This window comes from Moschus berezovskii, chromosome 10, assembly GCF_049115385.1.
Source record: "Moschus berezovskii isolate FMDL1 chromosome 10, NW_MosBer_1.0, whole genome shotgun sequence".
Lineage (NCBI taxonomy): Eukaryota > Metazoa > Chordata > Mammalia > Artiodactyla > Moschidae > Moschus > Moschus berezovskii.
In genome coordinates this window covers 19000584-19018754 of record NC_142469.1, presented here as the reverse complement: position 1 = coordinate 19018754, position 18171 = coordinate 19000584, and the positions used below count along the sequence as shown (strand labels likewise).

Here is an 18171-nt window from a genome sequence, read left to right as displayed (position 1 = left end):
CGGTGACTTAATTTTGTTGTGCGCTTGGTTTTTTTTTTTCCTCTTTCCTTAAGACCATCCTAAATGGAGATGAGAATACTCTGGTGTTTGAAAACCTGAACCCCAACACTCTCTATGAAGTTTCTGTTACCGCCATTTATCCTGATGAGTCAGAAAGCGATGACCTGATTGGCAGTGAGCGTACACGTAGGTGTTTAACCTTCAGTAGGACATTTTTTTTTTTTTTTAATTAACAGAATAGAGCTTTGGCTGAATCAGTAATATTTTGCCACCTTCTTTTTTTTTTTTAGCGCGTTTGATACCCTTAACAACACAAGGTAAGAGCTTGATTTGCTGATTATATGAGTGACCAAAGAGTGAACAAATGAAAAATACCACAAAATCCATTGCAAGTAGGCCTTCTGCTTTACAATAAATTGCAAGGGGTTGATTGGGACCTCTTTTAAACAGGTCTCTCTGGAAGAATTTTGCTCTTCGCTACTGTCTGTTAAGGAGTCCTTTGAGACTCAATGACCATCATTTGTTATGGGGTTAGATTTAGTTCTGAGTCTAGAAGTACACAACTCTGTTCATTTCCTTGGGGACAGTGCATATTTGTGGGGGAAGCATTCTTCAGTTTGTTTACTCTATTTCCCAACAATCTTTTCTCAGCTCCAAAGAGTGGCCCACGAAACCTTCAGGTGTACAATGCAACATCCAACAGCTTGACTGTTAAGTGGGATCCTGCTAGTGGTCGTGCGCAGAAATACAGAATCACCTACCAGCCTTCAACAGGGGAAGGCAATGAACAAACGGTAATCTGTTTGGGAAAAAAGATACTTGGTTACATCCTTTTTCTCCTCAAGCTCTCACTCCCAGTGTTTAGTTAGTCAGAGTAACTGTTTTGAGAGTTATGAAATTTACTCTATTAGTTGGAATTATTTGGCTTCATCCCTAATGGAGCCTCATAGCATCAGGCTTGTGCCTCAGTGCATTCATGTTTTCTTAAAAACTATTAGGGCTGGGTTATCCATGAAGATATCTAGATTTTTGAGTCTTTATATTTTCATTTCTTATATCTCTGACTTGATCAAGTGTTCAGAGAGTTTGCTAATCTTCCATTATTCTAATTTTTCTGTTTTTTTGCATGTCACGATGTATGTGTTAGTTCTGATGTTTCTTGATCTGGGTACCTGTTCAACCTAACTTATACTATTTATCACATTTGCGTTGATTCAAATGGAGTTTCCTGAGGAAGACAGTAGAACTGTAAACTTGGCCTTCATCTTCTTTATCTTCCCAGCCTTCCCTTATTTAACAGAGCCCTTGTCCATTCACTTTGCTTACTTTGAACATTTTCCAGCTTTGATTTGTGAAAGGTGTGGCCCAAACTGCACACATTACCCTGGGTCAGGAAGCAGCATGATTTTTATTTCGATAGAGTGATGCTTTCTGATTTATTTCAAATACTTCTTTTGATGAGGTCTGGCATTTTGTTGACTTTTGCAGGACTGTACTCTTTCTTCACATAGCCTTAGAGAGAGATGAGTTATTAACTTCTAATCATCCAACTCTCTGAGCTCCAGCAAATGGTTCATACCTCTTCCCAGTTTAGAGGCGTTAGGAAGGGTAGATGCTGGCAGTAGTTAAAGGTCTCTGAACCCGACAGTAAGTGGATTGAGCTGAACTAGTGCTGCTTGTGAGGTTGAGGTTTCTGTTGAGGTTTCCGTAGAACCTGACTTAGGGCGTGTGATACATTGGATTAAAAATGTCTTAGAGTTCATCATAATAAACTAAATACCAAGTGTCATCAAGTGGCTTTTATATAAAATAAGACATTTAATGGACTGATATTTTAATGGCCGAAACAGAACTTTTGTCTGTGCTGGGCTGCTGCTGCTGCTGCTAAGTCACTTCAGTCGTGTCCGACTCTGTGTGACCCCATAGACGGAAGCCCACCAGGCTCCCCTGTCCCTGGGATTCTCCAGGCAAGAACACTGGAGTGGGTTGCCGTTTCCTTCTCCAATATGTGAAAGTGGAAAGTGAAAAGTGAAAGTGAAGTCGCTCAGTCATGTCCGACTCTTAGCAACCCCACAGACTGCAGCCTACCAGGCTCCTCCATCCATGGGATTTTCTAGGCAAGAGTACTGGAGTGGCTTGCCATTGCCTTCTCCATGTGCTGGGCTAGATTTTGGTAAAACTTGGCCTTAGCATTTCTGTTCTTGGTGATACTGGCCACCCAACTGCTGCCTCAAGTCTCTTTTTCCCATCCTTCAGCTGTTGTAAGTAGAAGGAGTGTCCTAAATGTATCCTCTGTAAAGTATTAGCTGACAGCCCCTTAGAGTCTGTTATTCTTAGGAGTATTTGCCTTTTAATGCTGGCCCATAAAATAATCAAAGTAATGACTTACTGATGCTAGAATTATTTTGGAGAATTAGATGTAAGAAGTAGGCATACTCTTCTGTTTCCTCATGGGGCTAGTTCTATTAAGTGTATGCTTTCAGATTCGTTAAGTATCAAATACATTGATAATTTGCTATCATAATCTCAGATACTAAATTTGTTAAAATTAGCCACTGTGGGCTTCCCTGGTGGCTCAGACAGTAAAGAATCTGCCTGCAATGCAGGAGACCTGGGTTCGATCTGTGGGTTGGGAAAATCCCCTAGAGGAGTGCATGGGAACCCATTCCAACATTTTTGCCTGGAGAATCCCCATGGACAGAGGAACCTGGTGGGCTACAGTCCATCGGGTCGCAAAGAGTTGGACACGACTGAGCGACTAAGCAGCAGCAGTGGTTGAGTTTGCCCATGTTGAGGAGGAGTGCAGTGATTCACTGAAGTTTTCCCTGAAACTCAGACCACTTGAGTGGATGGGTGCTAAGTGGGGAACATCTGGAGCGGCCATGGCATGTGCACTCTTGGTGGGCAGCGTGCCATTTTCGTGCAATTTTAATTAGTCTGGCATAAGCATCTGAATTCGGTAGACTGTTAACAAGTCATACAAATTTCCTTTCAACAAGATAACAAGATGGCCTTAAGCAATGACTGTAATCAGAGGACGTTGAGAAAGCCTCATACAGCAAGGCTGGAATCCTGGCGTGTGGCCTGGCAGAGGGTCCTGTCACGTGGTTTACACAACTCATGCTGTTAGAGGGGAAGTTTTTGAGGGGGAAAACCAAAAGCTTTAGATCTTTTGCTGAATCATTTTAATGTGTTTCTAAAGCAAATAAGAAACATCTGTAAAAAAGGTTAAGAATAATGCTGAATGGTGTGGCACCTCCACTATTGTGCAGTTCTTTGCTATCTTAAAGTTCCTTTGCAGCTTGCTTATGATTAATGCCTTTTCTGGGGAAGAAATCTGTGAAACGTGTTTTGGATGGAATTTCACAGTGCTGGCAGCTAGCACATTGAAATATCTTTTTAAGGTCACCAGGTTTAAGGCTTAAAATCCTTTTTATGATTGAAGGTGCATCTTTTACATTTAAAATTATACCTAAGATATATTTCCAACTTTCACTGTGGGACATGTTTCCAGATCTTGGCAGAGGTCTCTCTATAACTACCCTGTAGAAAGAGCTTTCTCTAGCAGGCTAGTGAGACGGAGAGACAAGGCTGACACTTATCCTTGTTTCGCTCAAGACCACGATAGGAGGACGGCAGAACAGTGTGCTGCTACAGAAGCTGAAGCCTGACACTCCTTACACCATCACCGTGTCCTCCCTGTATCCGGATGGCGAAGGCGGTCGCATGACAGGAAGAGGCAAGACCAGTAAGTGAACCCAGAATCCTGTGCCTTTAGAAACAAAAAAATTGACTTGTTTATTTACTTCTGGCTTTTCTGGGTCTTTGATGCCGCACGGGCTTTTCTCTAGTTGCCTTGAGCAGGGGCTACTCTCTATCTGCGGTGCTCAGGCTTCTCACTGAGGTGGCTTCTCTTGTTGTGAAGCACCAGGCTCTAGGGCTCATGAGCTTCAGTAGTTGCAGCTTCCAGGGTCTAGAGCACAGGCTCAATAGTTGTGATGTGTGTGTTGAGTTGCTCTGTGGCATGTAGGATCTTCCCAGATCAGGGATCGAACCCCTGTCTCCCGCATTGGCAGGCAGATTGTATACCACTGGGCCAGCAGAGAAGCCAAGTCCTGTGGTTTTTTAAATAACATTCATAGAAATGGAATCATATCTTTCTTTGGAAACCCTGGGGTGACACAGAGCTTTGCTAATCTTTTAAAATGCATGTTGATAATGATCTCAGTTGTTTTTAATATCCTTGGAATTCTCTGTTCAGGGAAAAAAGACATTTCTAATTGCTCTCTTAGTTCAGTTCAGTTCAGTCACTCAGTCGTGTCCGACTCTCTGTGGACTGCAGCATGCCAGGCCTCCCTGTCCATCACGAACTCCAGGAGTTTACTCAAACTCATGTCCATTGGGTCGGTATTATTCTCTGCTGCTGCTAAGTCACTTCAGTCGTGTCCGACTCTGTGTGACCCCATAGACGGCAGCCCACCAGGCTCCCCTGTCCCTGGGATTCTCCAGGCAAGAACACTGGAGTGGGTTGCCATTTCCTTCTCCAGTGTGTGAAAGTGAAAAGTGAAAGTGAAGTCGCTCAGTCATGTCTGACTTGTAGCGACCCCATGGACTGCAGCCTACCAGGCTCCTCTGTCCATGGGATTTTCTAGGCAAGAGTACTGGAGTGGCTTGCCATTGCCTTCTCCAAAATAAAAGCTGCCTTGGATCCAAAATATCTCTGGAGAGATGAGACAGACATTCATCCGATACAGACATTCTTTCACTTATTCACTATTTTGACAAGTATTTGTGAGGTGCCTACTACGGGGGACCTGCTGAGTTCTAGGGTTCCTGGGAGACGTCAGTGAACCTGTGTTTTGTATGTGCCAGGTTGTTAGCATCACACTGTGACATGCTTTCTGTGCATTTCAGAACCTTTGAATACTGTGAGGAACCTCAGAGTGTATGACCCTTCAACCAGCAGTTTGAATGTTCGCTGGGACCACGCCGAGGGCAATCCTCGCCAGTACAAGCTCTTCTATGCACCCACGGCAGGAGGCCCGGAGGAACTGGTAATTATTTCCTGTCGGGAAGAATGTGTGTTTCAACTGCAGCCAAATGATTGCAAAGTAGAGCTAAAGAGTTTTGGGAGAGGGTGAGGGTGGGATGATTTGGGAGAATGTCACTGAAACATGTATATTATCATATGTGAAATGAATCGCCAGTCCAGGTTCCATGCATGATACAGGACGCTCGGGGCTGGTGCACTGGGATGACCCAGAGGGATGGGATGGGGAGGGTGGTAGGTGGGGGGTTCAGGATGGGGAACACATGTACACCTGGGGTGGATTCATGTCAATGTATGGCAAAACCAATACAATATTGTAAAGTAATTAGCCTCCAATTAAAATAAATTAATTAAAAAATTAAAAAAAAATAAACTATCTTGGGGGCAGAAAGGAAAAAAAAGAAAGAGTTAAAAATTTACTTTAGAACCTAAGAAGTACATGTTCATTTAGTAGAACTTGACGGAGGGTAGTAGGTTGGTGCCTCGGTGCCTGGGTGACTGGGGAGATTTGGGGACAGAGGATTGGAGCTGAGGGAGGTGATAATTCTGGGGAGTTCTAGGAGGGAGTCTAGGATGAGTGTAAGAAGTCTTCTCTAATAGTTATAACAGTTCATCTGGGGGCCCATCATTCCGTCCCAGTATTACAGAACTTGCTTCTTGATTTGGTCTTGAGTTATTCTTTTGAGTATTGTATCATTCGAAGCATTATTTCTTTTGCAAGTTTTTCAAATAAAGTATTTTACATTTTATTAAAATCTTTAGGTCCCAATCCCTGGGAATACCAATTATGCCATTCTTAGGAATCTGCAGCCGGATACCCAATACACCATTACAGTGGTGCCTGTTTATTCTGAAGGTGATGGAGGACGCACATCAGATACTGGAAGGACACGTAAGTAAGAGGGCAGAAAATGTAGTCTTTCATGATACACTTTGCTTTTCAGTGTAAAGGCCATGTAGGCACTTTGAAGACTACTTGGAAAATTCATGATAGCATAAAAATATAAAAGTTACTCATAGTTTACCATCCAAACACCACCAACTGTTATTATTTTAGTGTATGAAACAGAAAAGTTATAGTGGCATTCTTCTTCTGAAATGGTAATTTCAGAATTTATACACGTATATATAATTGTCTGTATTCTGTTTCACTGGCAAAAATTCATGAACTTTGCTCTGTGCTTTACAAATCTATGTGGAGCAGTATTTTGTAGCTGGCTTTCACAGTGTCACTTTTTGAAATTTGTTCATCACATTACTTAATTGCACATTTCTCTGGTCTGCTGATGAAGTGCCTTTTGCCGTTGAAAATCTGAGTGCTTTCATTTGCCATTAACATCTTGAGAAACCAGTTTATAGTGGTTTTACAATTCTTTGTAGTATTGCTTAAAGGCTTGGGGGGCATACCTATAAATATTTCTTTGGCTTTAAAAATACACTTACTGATGGCTGAAAGAGAGGGAGTTCGGATGATTTCTTTTGGCAAAAGATTAGTGGTCTGGAAAGATGATGATATTGCCTAAACTAGAGTTTGGGGTTAATACATGGATTTAATTTGAATGTTCTTCTAAGTCCCGATTGAGGCAGTTAACTGAGAACTGAGTGTGTCTTTTCTCCTTCCTTTTGTCTTTTATTTTAATCACAGAAGACATTCAGTGTTAATTTGCTGATTGAGAAGGAATGAATGGATGAAGATAGCTATCTGGAGTTAGATGGCTTCATTCATGTTGCCAGGTTTCCCTTAGAAGACAGAGCTATAAAATCATCTATCTCTCCAGTACCTGTGTTGGAAAACTGATGCTTCTTTTCAGTTTCTTGTTCCTTGTCTGTTCTTTTATGGCCATGAATGCTCAGTCGCTTGATCGTGTCCTGTTCTTTGTGACACCATGGACTGTAGCCTACCCAGCTCCTCTGCACATGGAATTTTCCAGGCAAGAATACTGCGGTGTTTTGCCATTCCTTCTCCAGGGGATCTTCTTCCCGACCCAGGGACTGAACCCGCGTCTCTTGTGTCTCCTGCATTGGCAGGTGGATTCTTTACCACTGAGCTACCTGGGAAGCCCGTTTTATGGCCAAGCCAGTACTATTGCTTTTACTTGCTTGTTTTTATTGGCAACAACTTGCTTCCATATAGACCGAAGACATAGTTGGCTGACTTGGACTGCATTTGTATTTGAAAATTTTTAATCTGCTTTTGTGTGTGGGTAATTAGACATTCAAGGAGGACAATATTTTACCCTATAGGAGAGTGGAAGTTCTGGAGAAGTGATAAACATAGATAAACAAACATGAGAAATACGTGTTGGCTTTTCTTTCCTCAGTGGTGAGAGGGCTGGCGAGAAACGTCCAAGTGTACAATCCGACGCCAAACAGCCTGGACGTTCGTTGGGACTCGGCACCTGGCCCAGTTCAGCAGTATCGCATTGTGTATTCGCCTCAGGATGGTACAAGACCCTCCGAATCTGTAAGTCATGCTGTTGGCTTGGAACTTGGCAAAAGAATGCTGTGGATTTCACTGCATCAACAGCTGTAGTAGTTGCCGGCCCCGGACAATAAGTCAGTTGGTATGGCAGTGGGTCTCCTGGAAAGTTCCTTTCTTGATAAGCTTAGTCTCATGTTTTTGTCCTGGTTGGTTGCCTGTGAGAATGCAAGCCATAGACAAGCCTGCATGTGATGCTTACATGATTGCTTTTGATGAATTAAAGTATTACCTGTAGGGTTAGTTAGCAAAAATGAATTTTATTTTAAAAATGAAAATTAGCTATAAAAGTTAAAAGCCCCAGTAGTTAATGCAAATCATTGCTAGGCCTTGTCAGTATGGGCTTTTGTTGTAACATACGTATGTCTTTGTTAAGAAAATACTTTTTTAAAGTTTGCCTCCATTGGCTCTTAACAGATCGCCCAGTCTATCTTCAATTCATAGTACTGTGCTATTTTTTTTAAAGTAGATTAGTAGAGATCAGAAATTACTAATTTGACTACGAATATGGGCTTCCCAGGTGGTGAAGTTGGTAAAGAATCAGCCTGCCAATGCAGGAGACACAGAGATGTGGGTTTGATCCCTGGGTCAGGAAAATTCTCTGGAGTGGGAAAGAGAAACTCACTCCAGTGTTCTTTCCTGGAACATTCCATAGGAAGAGGATCCAGGTGGGCTACAGTCCACAGGGTAGCAAAGAGGCAGACGTAACTGAGCACGCATGCATTATCAGAATACCTATGGGAAAGTAAACTTATAAACTAGTTTAATTTACAAGTCTTTACAAAATAAACAATGATGATGAACAAAGATTAAACAAATGAGCAATGGCTGTGTTCTATAAGAATATTGATTTGCATGTCTCTATGTGTGAAGTCGCGGAGAGTCGGACACGACTGAGCGACTGAACTGAACTGAACTGAACTGATGTGTGGAGTATATTCAGACAACTTTGCCCTTACCTATTGCATGGAGTTGCTATTTTAACAGAAAACCTCTGCCCCGCAGAGGTGTGTGTGTGTGTGTGTGTGTGTTTGGAGGGGGTGTCCCTTCTCTTACGTGTACCTATCATTTGGGACACTTTGGATAACTGTCATGAGCCCTGGAAGTTGTATTTGAGAATGTTTTACAATGAACATAAATGGGAGACAATTGAAGTTAGTAAGGGTCCAGTATGAACTAACTTTTTTTGGAGAGGAAATTTCTGAGGCTAAATTGCATTGAATGTTATGGCTTGAGCATATCTCACAAGGTAGCACAGAAGTTGGCTTCTGCTGTGTTGGGCTCTGCTTTTACTGTAAACCTGATTATGCTGACTAATGAAAGACTTAGTACGCGTTTGGGTTGTCATCAGACAGAATCTGGCATGTCCTTCCCTCCAGATTGTGGTGCCAGGAAATACCCACACGGTGCACTTGGAGCGGCTGATTCCAGACACGCCCTATTCTGTGAACATCGTTGCGCTCTACTCGGATGCAGAAGGGAATCCCAGCCCTGCCCAGGGCCGCACATGTAAGGCATAAATCCTTTCTCCACCGGGTTCTCTTGTGATTCTGGGTGGGGGTCTGGGGGGTGTGGGTGGGGCGTGAGGGGTGCTGGGGGCTGCCTAAGTGAAGCATGGATAGCTCTGAGTACAGCATTTTCTATTCTGGTTTCACATGAGGACCATAGATGTGCATTTCATCATAAGGGAGTAAGCAACCCAGAGAGCGGGAGGTACCTGCCCTGGGGACGTTTCTTTCACACACACCCCCCTCCACATTCACCGTGATCACAGACTGGAAACTAATTGTTGCATTTATTTATTTAGTACCACGAAGTGGACCAAGAAATCTCAGAGTCTTTGGGGAGACCACCAACAGCCTCTCGGTAGCCTGGGATCACGCTGATGGGCCGGTTCAACAATACAGGATCATTTATTCTCCCACTGTTGGTGACCCGATTGATGAATATGTGAGTCTGATACTCATTCGCTTGAGCATTTTATTTTGTAGTCTTTTACCTGTGGAAGGGTGAACATCAGCTTTCCTCTTTAGGAAGTCCTGTGATCACAGTTGCATTCTTGTCTCTGTGAGACGGTCACATTTTGTGTGACTTTCTCTGATGTGATATTGGAGCAGCTGCCTGTGCCTAGCATGACGTCCCCCCACTGCAGCCTATCAGTGTCTTTGGGCTCATTTCTTTTCTAAAGAAGGTTGAAAGATTGTCTTATCTAATATAAATGCATATATTTTTATTCTATCATGAATTTTCCAAATATTCAGGTGATGTGACTCTTTAAATATTAACCTTGCTTTAAATATAATTTCTCCACAATATCTCCCTTCAATCGTTGCTGTTGTTTAGTGGGTAAGTCATGTGTGACTCTTTGGAACCCCATGGACTGTAGCCCACCAGGCTCCTCTGTCCTTGGGATTCTCCAGGCAAGAATACTGGAGTGGGTTGTCATTTCCTTCTCCAGGGGATCTTCCTGATCCAGGGATTGAATGCATCTCCTACACTGGCAGGCAGGTTCTTTATCCCTGAGCCAGCAGGCTAATCAAATGGTCTTTTCTTTGAATTGAACATTTTTGGGTATACTTTGGTTTTTGAGTATACATACTCTTATATTAGTCTTAAACTTTTTGAGTGTTGTATTTTGTCACTCTAGAACCCGATTCAAGTTTCTTCAAGCTTCTTCCTAGTTCACAGTACGTACATCCATCTATTACAGGGGGACAAACTCACTACTTTCTGTAAAGTTTAATGGTTAATTGATGTGATAGGTTAGTAGACTATGACATAGAATGTTGATTGTCAGGCAGTGAAGTCTGTGCTTTGCAGCCATTTTGTCACACGTATCTTTGACTCAATGGACATGAGTTTGAGCAAACTCCGGGAGGTGAAGGACAGGGAAGCCTGGCATGCTGCAGTCCATGGGGTGCAAAGAGTTGGACATGGCTTCAGTTCAGTTCAGTTCAGTTCAGTCGCTCAGTCGTGTCCAACTCTCCGCGACCCCATGAATCACAGCATGCCAAGCCTCCCTGTCCATCACCAACTCCCGGAGTACACTCAAACTCATGTCCACAGAGTCGGTGATGCCATCCAGCCATCTCATTCTCCGTCGTCCCCTTCTCCTCCCGCCCCCAACCTTTCCCAGCATCAGAGTCTTTTCCAGTGAGTCAACTCGTCGCATGAGGTGGCCAAAGTATTGCAGTTTCAGCTTTAGCATCAGTCCCTCCAATGAACATCCAGGATTGATCTCCTTTAGAATGGACTGGTTGGATCTCCTTGCAGTATAAGGGACTCTCAAGAGTCTTCTCCACCACAGTTCAAAAGCATCGATTCTTCGGCGATCAGCTTTCTTCACAGTCCAACTCTCACATCCATACATGACCACGGGAAAAACCATTGCCTTGACTAGACAGACCTTGGTTGGCAAAGTAATGTCTCTGCTTTTTAATATACTATCAAGGTTGGTCATAACTTTCCTTCCAAGGAGCAAGTGTCTTTTAATTTCATGGCTGCAATCAGCATCTGCAGTGATTTTGGAGCCCCAAAAAATAAAGTCTGACACTGTTTCCACTGTTTTTCCATCTATTTCCCATGAAGTGATGGGACCAGATGCCATGATCTTTGTTTTCTGAATGTTGAGCTTCAAGCCAACCTTTTCACTCTCCTCTTTCACTTTCATCAAGAGGCTTTTGAGTTCCTCTTCACTTTCTGCCATAAGGGTAGTGTCATCTGCATATCTGAGGTTATTGATATTTCTCCCAGCAATCTTGATTCCAGATTGTGCTTCTTCCAGCCCAGCGTTCCTCATGATGTACTCTGCATAGAAGTTAAATAAGCAAGGTGACAGTATACAACCTTGACGTACCCCTTTTCCTATTTGGAACCAGTCTGTTGTTCCATGTCCAGTTCTAACTGTTGCTTCCTGACCTGCATACAGGTTTCTCAAGAGGCAGGTCAGGTGGTCTGGGATTCCCATCTCTTTCAGAATGTTCCACAGTTTATTGTGATCGACACAGTCAAAGGTTTTGGCATAGTCAATGAAGCAGAAATAGATGTTTTTCTGAAACTCTCTTGCTTTCTCCATGATCCAGCGGATGTTGGCAATTTGATCTCTGGTGCCTCTGCCTTTTCTAAAACCTGCTTGAACATCTGGGAGTTCACAGTTTACATACTTAGTGACTGAAAAACAGCAATCATCTTTGCTAGTCCTTTCTTCATGATCCCCATGTTGTAACATTTGTTATATACTTGAACTCAAAATATTAAACTCGAATTCAAGCCCCTATTTTTATTAATCAGAAAGTCACATAACTGTCTTTAAGTTTCTGCTCAAGATGACATAAGCAGTATTACCGTGGTTAGTTTGCTAAAGCAGAGCAGCTCATGCTTTAGTGTTTATTCAGCTTTGCACTGACAAATATGCAATTTCCTGTCTTTTTCTGAAGACACTAGAAATGTAATTTCCCCCCACTTCACCGTTTGGATTTAGGGGACACCGTGCTGGAATTCACTGGTTTAAGTGATCACTGTTTGTAGAAGCAGGGCACAGGATTGGAAGAGAGATTGAGAGCTCTGTCTGGCTCATTTCCTCTTCATGGGGGCAGTTGAATGCCTCTTCCATTTGCTGTTTTTCACTTGGTTAATATCAGCCAAACTGATCCTCTTGAGGACAGCACCTGAGTCTACTTTTGCTTCCTGGTACGCTCCCGTGGTGGGTGTCACGCCTGGCCCGTGGTGGGCACCGGGTGCATGTGTGTGGAAGGAGCAGCCTAAAACCAACACAGAGAGATGGGTGAGAAAGGAGAGGGCCACGGCGGTGCTTGGTCACGTGTGTGCAGGATGCTGCCTTTCATTCTCAAGGCTTCCTTCCGGGAGGCTGAGCCACAGGACAGGGACGTGGCTGATGTAGGATCTGAGCTGAGATGTACCTGACTCTAAAACCATTCCCCTTGCTGTCTGGAGGCAGGGAAGACAGTTTGCCCCACTGTGAACACTGTACAACAAGAAGGAACCAGGAAGAAAACATTGCTGTTTATGGGAATACATATTGATCTGAAAATCCTCTAGCTGGTAATAACTTCATAGTTTAACTTCCCCTGCAGACCACTGTCCCAGGCAGAAGAAACAACGTAATTCTCCAGCCCTTGCAGCCTGATACCCCCTATAAAATTACTGTTATTCCTGTTTATGAAGATGGAGATGGTGCCCATTTGACTGGAAATGGAAGAACTGGTAAATGTCTTCTACCTTTCATAATCTTTAAACTTGGTAGTCTTTGAGTAACTGCATCTCAGATACTGTATTAATACTGCATCAGTATTTGTATCATATATTGCATTTTGTCAAAATGATATGACAACAGAATGTGTTTTTAACTTTTCAAAGGTCCACTAAAAGAAGGAAAGTGAGACACAAGTCTGCGTATTTTTCTTTGCTTCAGACGGCTTTATCGTTTGGAAAGCCACTGCCTAGTCACTGAATAATATTTTAGTTTGTGTGGTATCAGTTATGGCTGTGACTGTTAATCAATTAAGTGTCAGCAAAAAACACTGTGTCACCATTGAATTTGTTATAAAAAGCAAGATGATTAGTAGTCATCTTCTGCCTTTACAAAGTTCAGTTCAGTTCAGTCGCTCAGTCGTGTCCAACTCTTTGCGACCCCATGAAGTTAGGTTTTTTTAAAAAATATTTTTTTCTATTGTTCAGTTCAGTTCAGTTGCTCAGTCCTGTTCGACTCTTTGTGACCCCATGGACTGCAGCACGTCAGGCTTCCCTGTCCATCACCCAACTCCCAGAGTTCACTCAAACTCATGTCCATTGAGTCAGTGATGTCATCCAGCCATCTCATCCTCTGTTGTCCCCTTGTTGTCCTGCCTTCAATCTTTCCCAGCATCAGGGTCTTTTCCAATGAGTCAGTTCTTTGCATTTGGTGACCAAAGTACTGGAGTTTCAGCTTCAGCATCAGTTCTTCCAATGAATATTCAGGACTGATCTCCTTTAGGATGGACTGGTTGTATCTCCTTGCAGTCCAAGGGACTCTCAAGAGTCTTTCTCAACAATTCAAAAGCATCATTTCTTCAGTGCTCAACTTTCTTTATAGTCCTAAGTTATTTACAAAGAATTACCAGGGTTCAGATGTCTTTTCTAGCCCACACGGGCGGCAGTTTCTTATGATTTAGATCACATGTTCTCCAGTTTGGTAGCTGGAATCACCTGAGGACCCTTAGAAAGGCTTACGCCTTGGCCCCACCCACAGAGACACTGATGTAGTCGGTCTAGATGTGGCCTGGACCTGCTGAAGTTCTAGTGCGTAGCCAAAGCTGAGAGTCTCTGGCCGAGCTTGGAGGCAGGCTGGCCGTCAGTCTGCTGGGTTCTGTTAACTGGGCGACGTTACTAAGACTTTTTTTCCACTTCATTCAGCAAAAATCCCCTTAAGTAACATGATTTCAGGGTCCTTGCTACTCTTAATTGCTCAGACTCTTTCTCTCCTTAAACGATCTTGACAACATTACAGGATTTGGGAGAGGAAACATTTGAAAGCTCCCAAGAGAAAAGCAGGACCAGTGTTTCAGCTCAGTCTCTGGAGGCCAGGAATTTGTATTTCTTGACACTTGTCGTCTACGGAACTGAGTCAACAGAGACTCCGTTTAGCGACTCAAGATAATTTTAATTGAACAATTTCCAATTTTCACTCCCCTCCTGAGGTTTCAGGATATATTTAGATGCTTTTCTGGAGGAAATACCATATTTCAGGATTTTGTGCTTAATCACAGAGCATGAAAAATCTCTCCTAGATCTTGAGTTTTATAGGAAGAGCCAAAGCCACTTCTGGTTTCTGTTATTAAAACAGTTTAAAGTCCTTATGTGTGTAATGCTATAAAAAATAACTCAGTGACTGACTATCATGCTATTTCACAGCATTGCTCTTACTGGGAATGGAGTTAGCCTGAGCTCTGGAAGCCCGAGAATTTTCTCTAGGTCTTGCTGGTAGAGGTTATAATGGTGCTGGAGAAGAACCTCGTTTTAGTCATTTGCTAGCTGTATAGTCTTGGACGAACCATAGTTTATTTTTGTGATAAGCCGGTTGGGCTAGATAGTCTCAAAATTGCTTTTTTTGCTTTAACAATCTTTGATCTACAACATTCAAAAACGGGTATGAGATGTATTTTAGTCTCTATGATTCTGCATCACGTAACATCCCGGTTCTGGAAATCACCAGTTCCTGAGTCCATTTGATTTGCTGTCTGAATTTGAAAAATTTCCAAGCTTTCTGTTGAACATTTCACTGCTTATTGTTTTTTGGATCAGAACCTTATGAGATATTATTAATATGCTCTCATGGGGCTCCACTGCCAATATTCATAGTCAGTACTCATTAAATTCTATGCTTAATGTTTGTTAGTCCTTGTTTGTCAATAAAAGGTCAGTAATGTGTGCCAATATTTGTTTTCAGTGGGATTACTTCCTCCTCAGAACATACACATCTCTGATGAATGGTATACCAGATTCAGGGTGTCCTGGGATCCTTCACCCTCTCCTGTTCTTGGATATAAAATTGTGTATAAGCCAGTGGGTAAGGAAACACCTTTGTCATCTTAGAAATGCATTAGAGGGTTATTTGTGTATGAGGGTATTTTTAATTGCATCCTCCATGATTAGATTCTGCCGATAGTTCAGTTATCACATCAAGTTCTCTCCTACCAAAGGTAACATTTCTGGAAATAGTATTTAAGCCAGTGGTTTAAAGTATCATTTTTACTGTGGGTTTAGATGTTACTCCCATTAATTTGCATGACTAAGATGTCTTATCTGGTTCATAAAATTCCACAAATTGAAACTGTGTTCAGACAACCTATATGTTATTATGCTTGTGAAATAATGGGTACTTAATTAATATAAGCTGTATTTCTGTATTTTCCCCATTGTGTCAAGGTATTATTGCATTTGGGCATGTGCATTTTAGTTTTTTCACAACAGTCTTGCTTTTCAACTTCCCACTGACACTTTCACCTAAATGCATATCCTCTCTACTAAATTATTTGCCATCTTTGTTTCCATATTCTATCTATATGTTTAGCAAAATGGAAGAAATATGCTCTTTGTGCTAAATTTGCTGAGATATCTTCCGTGTACCCAGGAAGGGTGTGAACCAGCAAAAGAAGGAGAGAAGGCAGGTGTCAGGGTATGTGAGCTGTGTAAGAAACAGAGAGAGAGCTTCCAAGTGGAGGAATGGGATGCAAGACAGATGCTCTTAAATCATCTCTGCAACAGAAAAGTGTTGACTGAGTGCCTAGTGTGTACACAGTACTGTGCTGGCAAAGGGAGGCTTCAGAGAAGAAGCTTGAGAGTCTAGAGTAGTTGGCTGTGTGATAATTCATTCATTAGAGGAACATTAATTATACACATGCTGCATTCATTAGCACACATGCTAGGTATTGTGCTGCACTTTGAGAATAACAAGAAAAGGATTGTGTCCGCCTGCAGTTTTGTATTCACCATATAATGTAGCATGTATTACAGTGAGCAAGTGCACAAGGGCTATGAAATCAATAGTGTTCATACTATCCTTTAAGTCATTTGATTTTAAGAAAAAATTGAGACTAGGGATCACATATTTCTCTGTATTTTTGTGATTGTAATAAAAGGTTCCAATGAGCCCATGGAAGTCTTTGTTGGAGAAGTGACATCATACACGTTACACAATCTCAACCCCAGCACCACCTATGATGTGGATGTCTATGCTCAGTATGATTCTGGACTCAGTGTTCCTCTGACCGACCAAGGCACTACCTGTGAGTCACGTAGCTTTTTGTGGTTGTAAGAAAAAGTGTAGTATAAATGATCAGGTCAGTCTGTTCTAATTTTCTTTCTTAACATATGCATGTTTCCTTACCAATGAGTAGGTAACCCTTTTGTGTCCAGCTAAACAAATACTTAGGCCATATAATCAAAATTACAAAATGTGTACGTTGAGATATGTTTATTTCATATAAAATACATTTAAAAATTTGAAAGATAAAAATTTTGGAATTATTATTTCATCCATGAATAATATGTAAGATCTTAGAGTTGAGAACTATGTGGTTTTTCTTGACATTTGATGTTAAACACGGGCTTCCCAGGTGGTTCAGTGGTAAAGAATTCACCTGGCAAAGCAGAAGATGTAAGAGACGCAGTTCAATCCCTGGGTTGGGAAGATCCCCTGGAATAGGAAAAAGCAACCCACTCCAGTATCCTTGCCTGGAAAATTCCATGGACAGAGGAGCCTGGTGGACTACAGTTCATGTGGTCACAAAGTCACGACTGAGTGACTGAGGAAACACATGTAAATGTCATGATTACTGATTCAGCCACAGACAGATTTTGTTATCATCAAATGCTTTAATGACTATTTAAGAACTTAGCAGATAGAATTTCTGAAAAAATTCTCATTATTTTTCGTGAGATCTTGGACATTCATTGTGTTGAGAGGGGCTACAGACAGACCTCATTTTATTGCACTTGGGTTTATTGCACTTTGCAAATGCTGCATTTTCTATAAATTGAAGTTTTGTGGCAACCTGGCATGGAGCAAGTCTACTGGTGCCGTTTTTCCATTAGCATTTGCTCACTTTATGTCTCTTGTCGCATTTGGTAGTTCTTGAAATATTTCAAACTTTTTCCTTATTATTATGTTTGTTATGATGATCTGAGATCAGTGATCTTTGGTGTTACTATTGCAAAAAGATTGCAATTAGCTGAAGGTTCAGGTGATGGTTAACATTTTTAGCAATCAAGTATTTTTAATGAAGGTATGAACATTACTTTTTTTATACCAAAAATTACTTCACACTTAATATACTATGGTATAATGTAAACATAACTTTTATATGCTCGGAAAGTCAAAATATTCATGTCACTCGTTTACTGAACCAATATCTGATATATCTGGTGGTCTGGAACTGAAATTGAGTATCTCAGAGATATATCTGAATGTGGAATTTCCTTCTCTTGAAAATCAGTGATAAAAAGAGAGATCCATTTTGACTGTACCATGTTTTCATGTATATTTCTTAATGAGGAAACAATGTGAGCAATGTGAGACTTTAGGCATTTGTTTTTCAGTCACAATGAAAGTTTTAAAAATGTGCTGGGATTAAAAGTATGCTTTTTGTCTTTGTTTAGGAAGTAAGTCTATTTCTTCCTGCTTTTTTTTTTGTAGTATATTTGAATGTGACGGATCTGAAAACTTACCAAGTCGGGTGGGATACATTCTGTGTCAGATGGTTGGCTCATCGAGCAGCCACTTCCTACAGACTAAAACTAAGCCCCGCAGATGGTACGTTTGCAAAAAAAACAAACCTGGAGCACATAGTAGTCACATTTTAAACTTTAGTAAAGATGTTATTTTGGTTATAAAATGATGCATCAACATGCCTTTAAATATAACTATTGACAAGGCTGGCATTGTCCTGACCAGGAACCAGAGGACAGGAAATCACAGTGCGTGGATCAGAAACCAGTCACTGCTTCACCGACCTGTCACCAGAAACTGATTATGGCGTCACTGTCTTTGTGCAGACACCAAATCTTGAGGGACCAGGTGTCTCGGTCAAAGAACGTACTAGTAAGTGCTTGAGTAATCTGGGGAGTCTCCGTAAGGCTTCAGAAT

General features: G+C 41.7%; 1 protein-coding gene across 3 annotated transcripts in view; it reads left to right on the top strand.

Annotated features, from left to right (window-relative positions):
- COL12A1 (collagen type XII alpha 1 chain) overlaps positions 1–18171 on the top strand; it is a 116916-nt gene that overhangs the window by 59221 nt on the left and 39524 nt on the right. For all 3 annotated transcript variants that reach the window (XM_055432808.2, XM_088840539.1, XM_055432809.2), the window contains 14 exons: positions 54–186; positions 291–317; positions 652–794; positions 3619–3748; positions 4915–5054; positions 5813–5942; positions 7372–7514; positions 8909–9038; positions 9337–9479; positions 12623–12752; positions 14974–15093; positions 16166–16312; positions 17722–17838; positions 17980–18126. In XM_055432808.2, the coding sequence (XP_055288783.2) occupies positions 54–186; positions 291–317; positions 652–794; positions 3619–3748; positions 4915–5054; positions 5813–5942; positions 7372–7514; positions 8909–9038; positions 9337–9479; positions 12623–12752; positions 14974–15093; positions 16166–16312; positions 17722–17838; positions 17980–18126 (1780 nt within the window). The remainder of the gene's footprint in view (positions 1–53; positions 187–290; positions 318–651; positions 795–3618; positions 3749–4914; positions 5055–5812; positions 5943–7371; positions 7515–8908; positions 9039–9336; positions 9480–12622; positions 12753–14973; positions 15094–16165; positions 16313–17721; positions 17839–17979; positions 18127–18171) is intronic.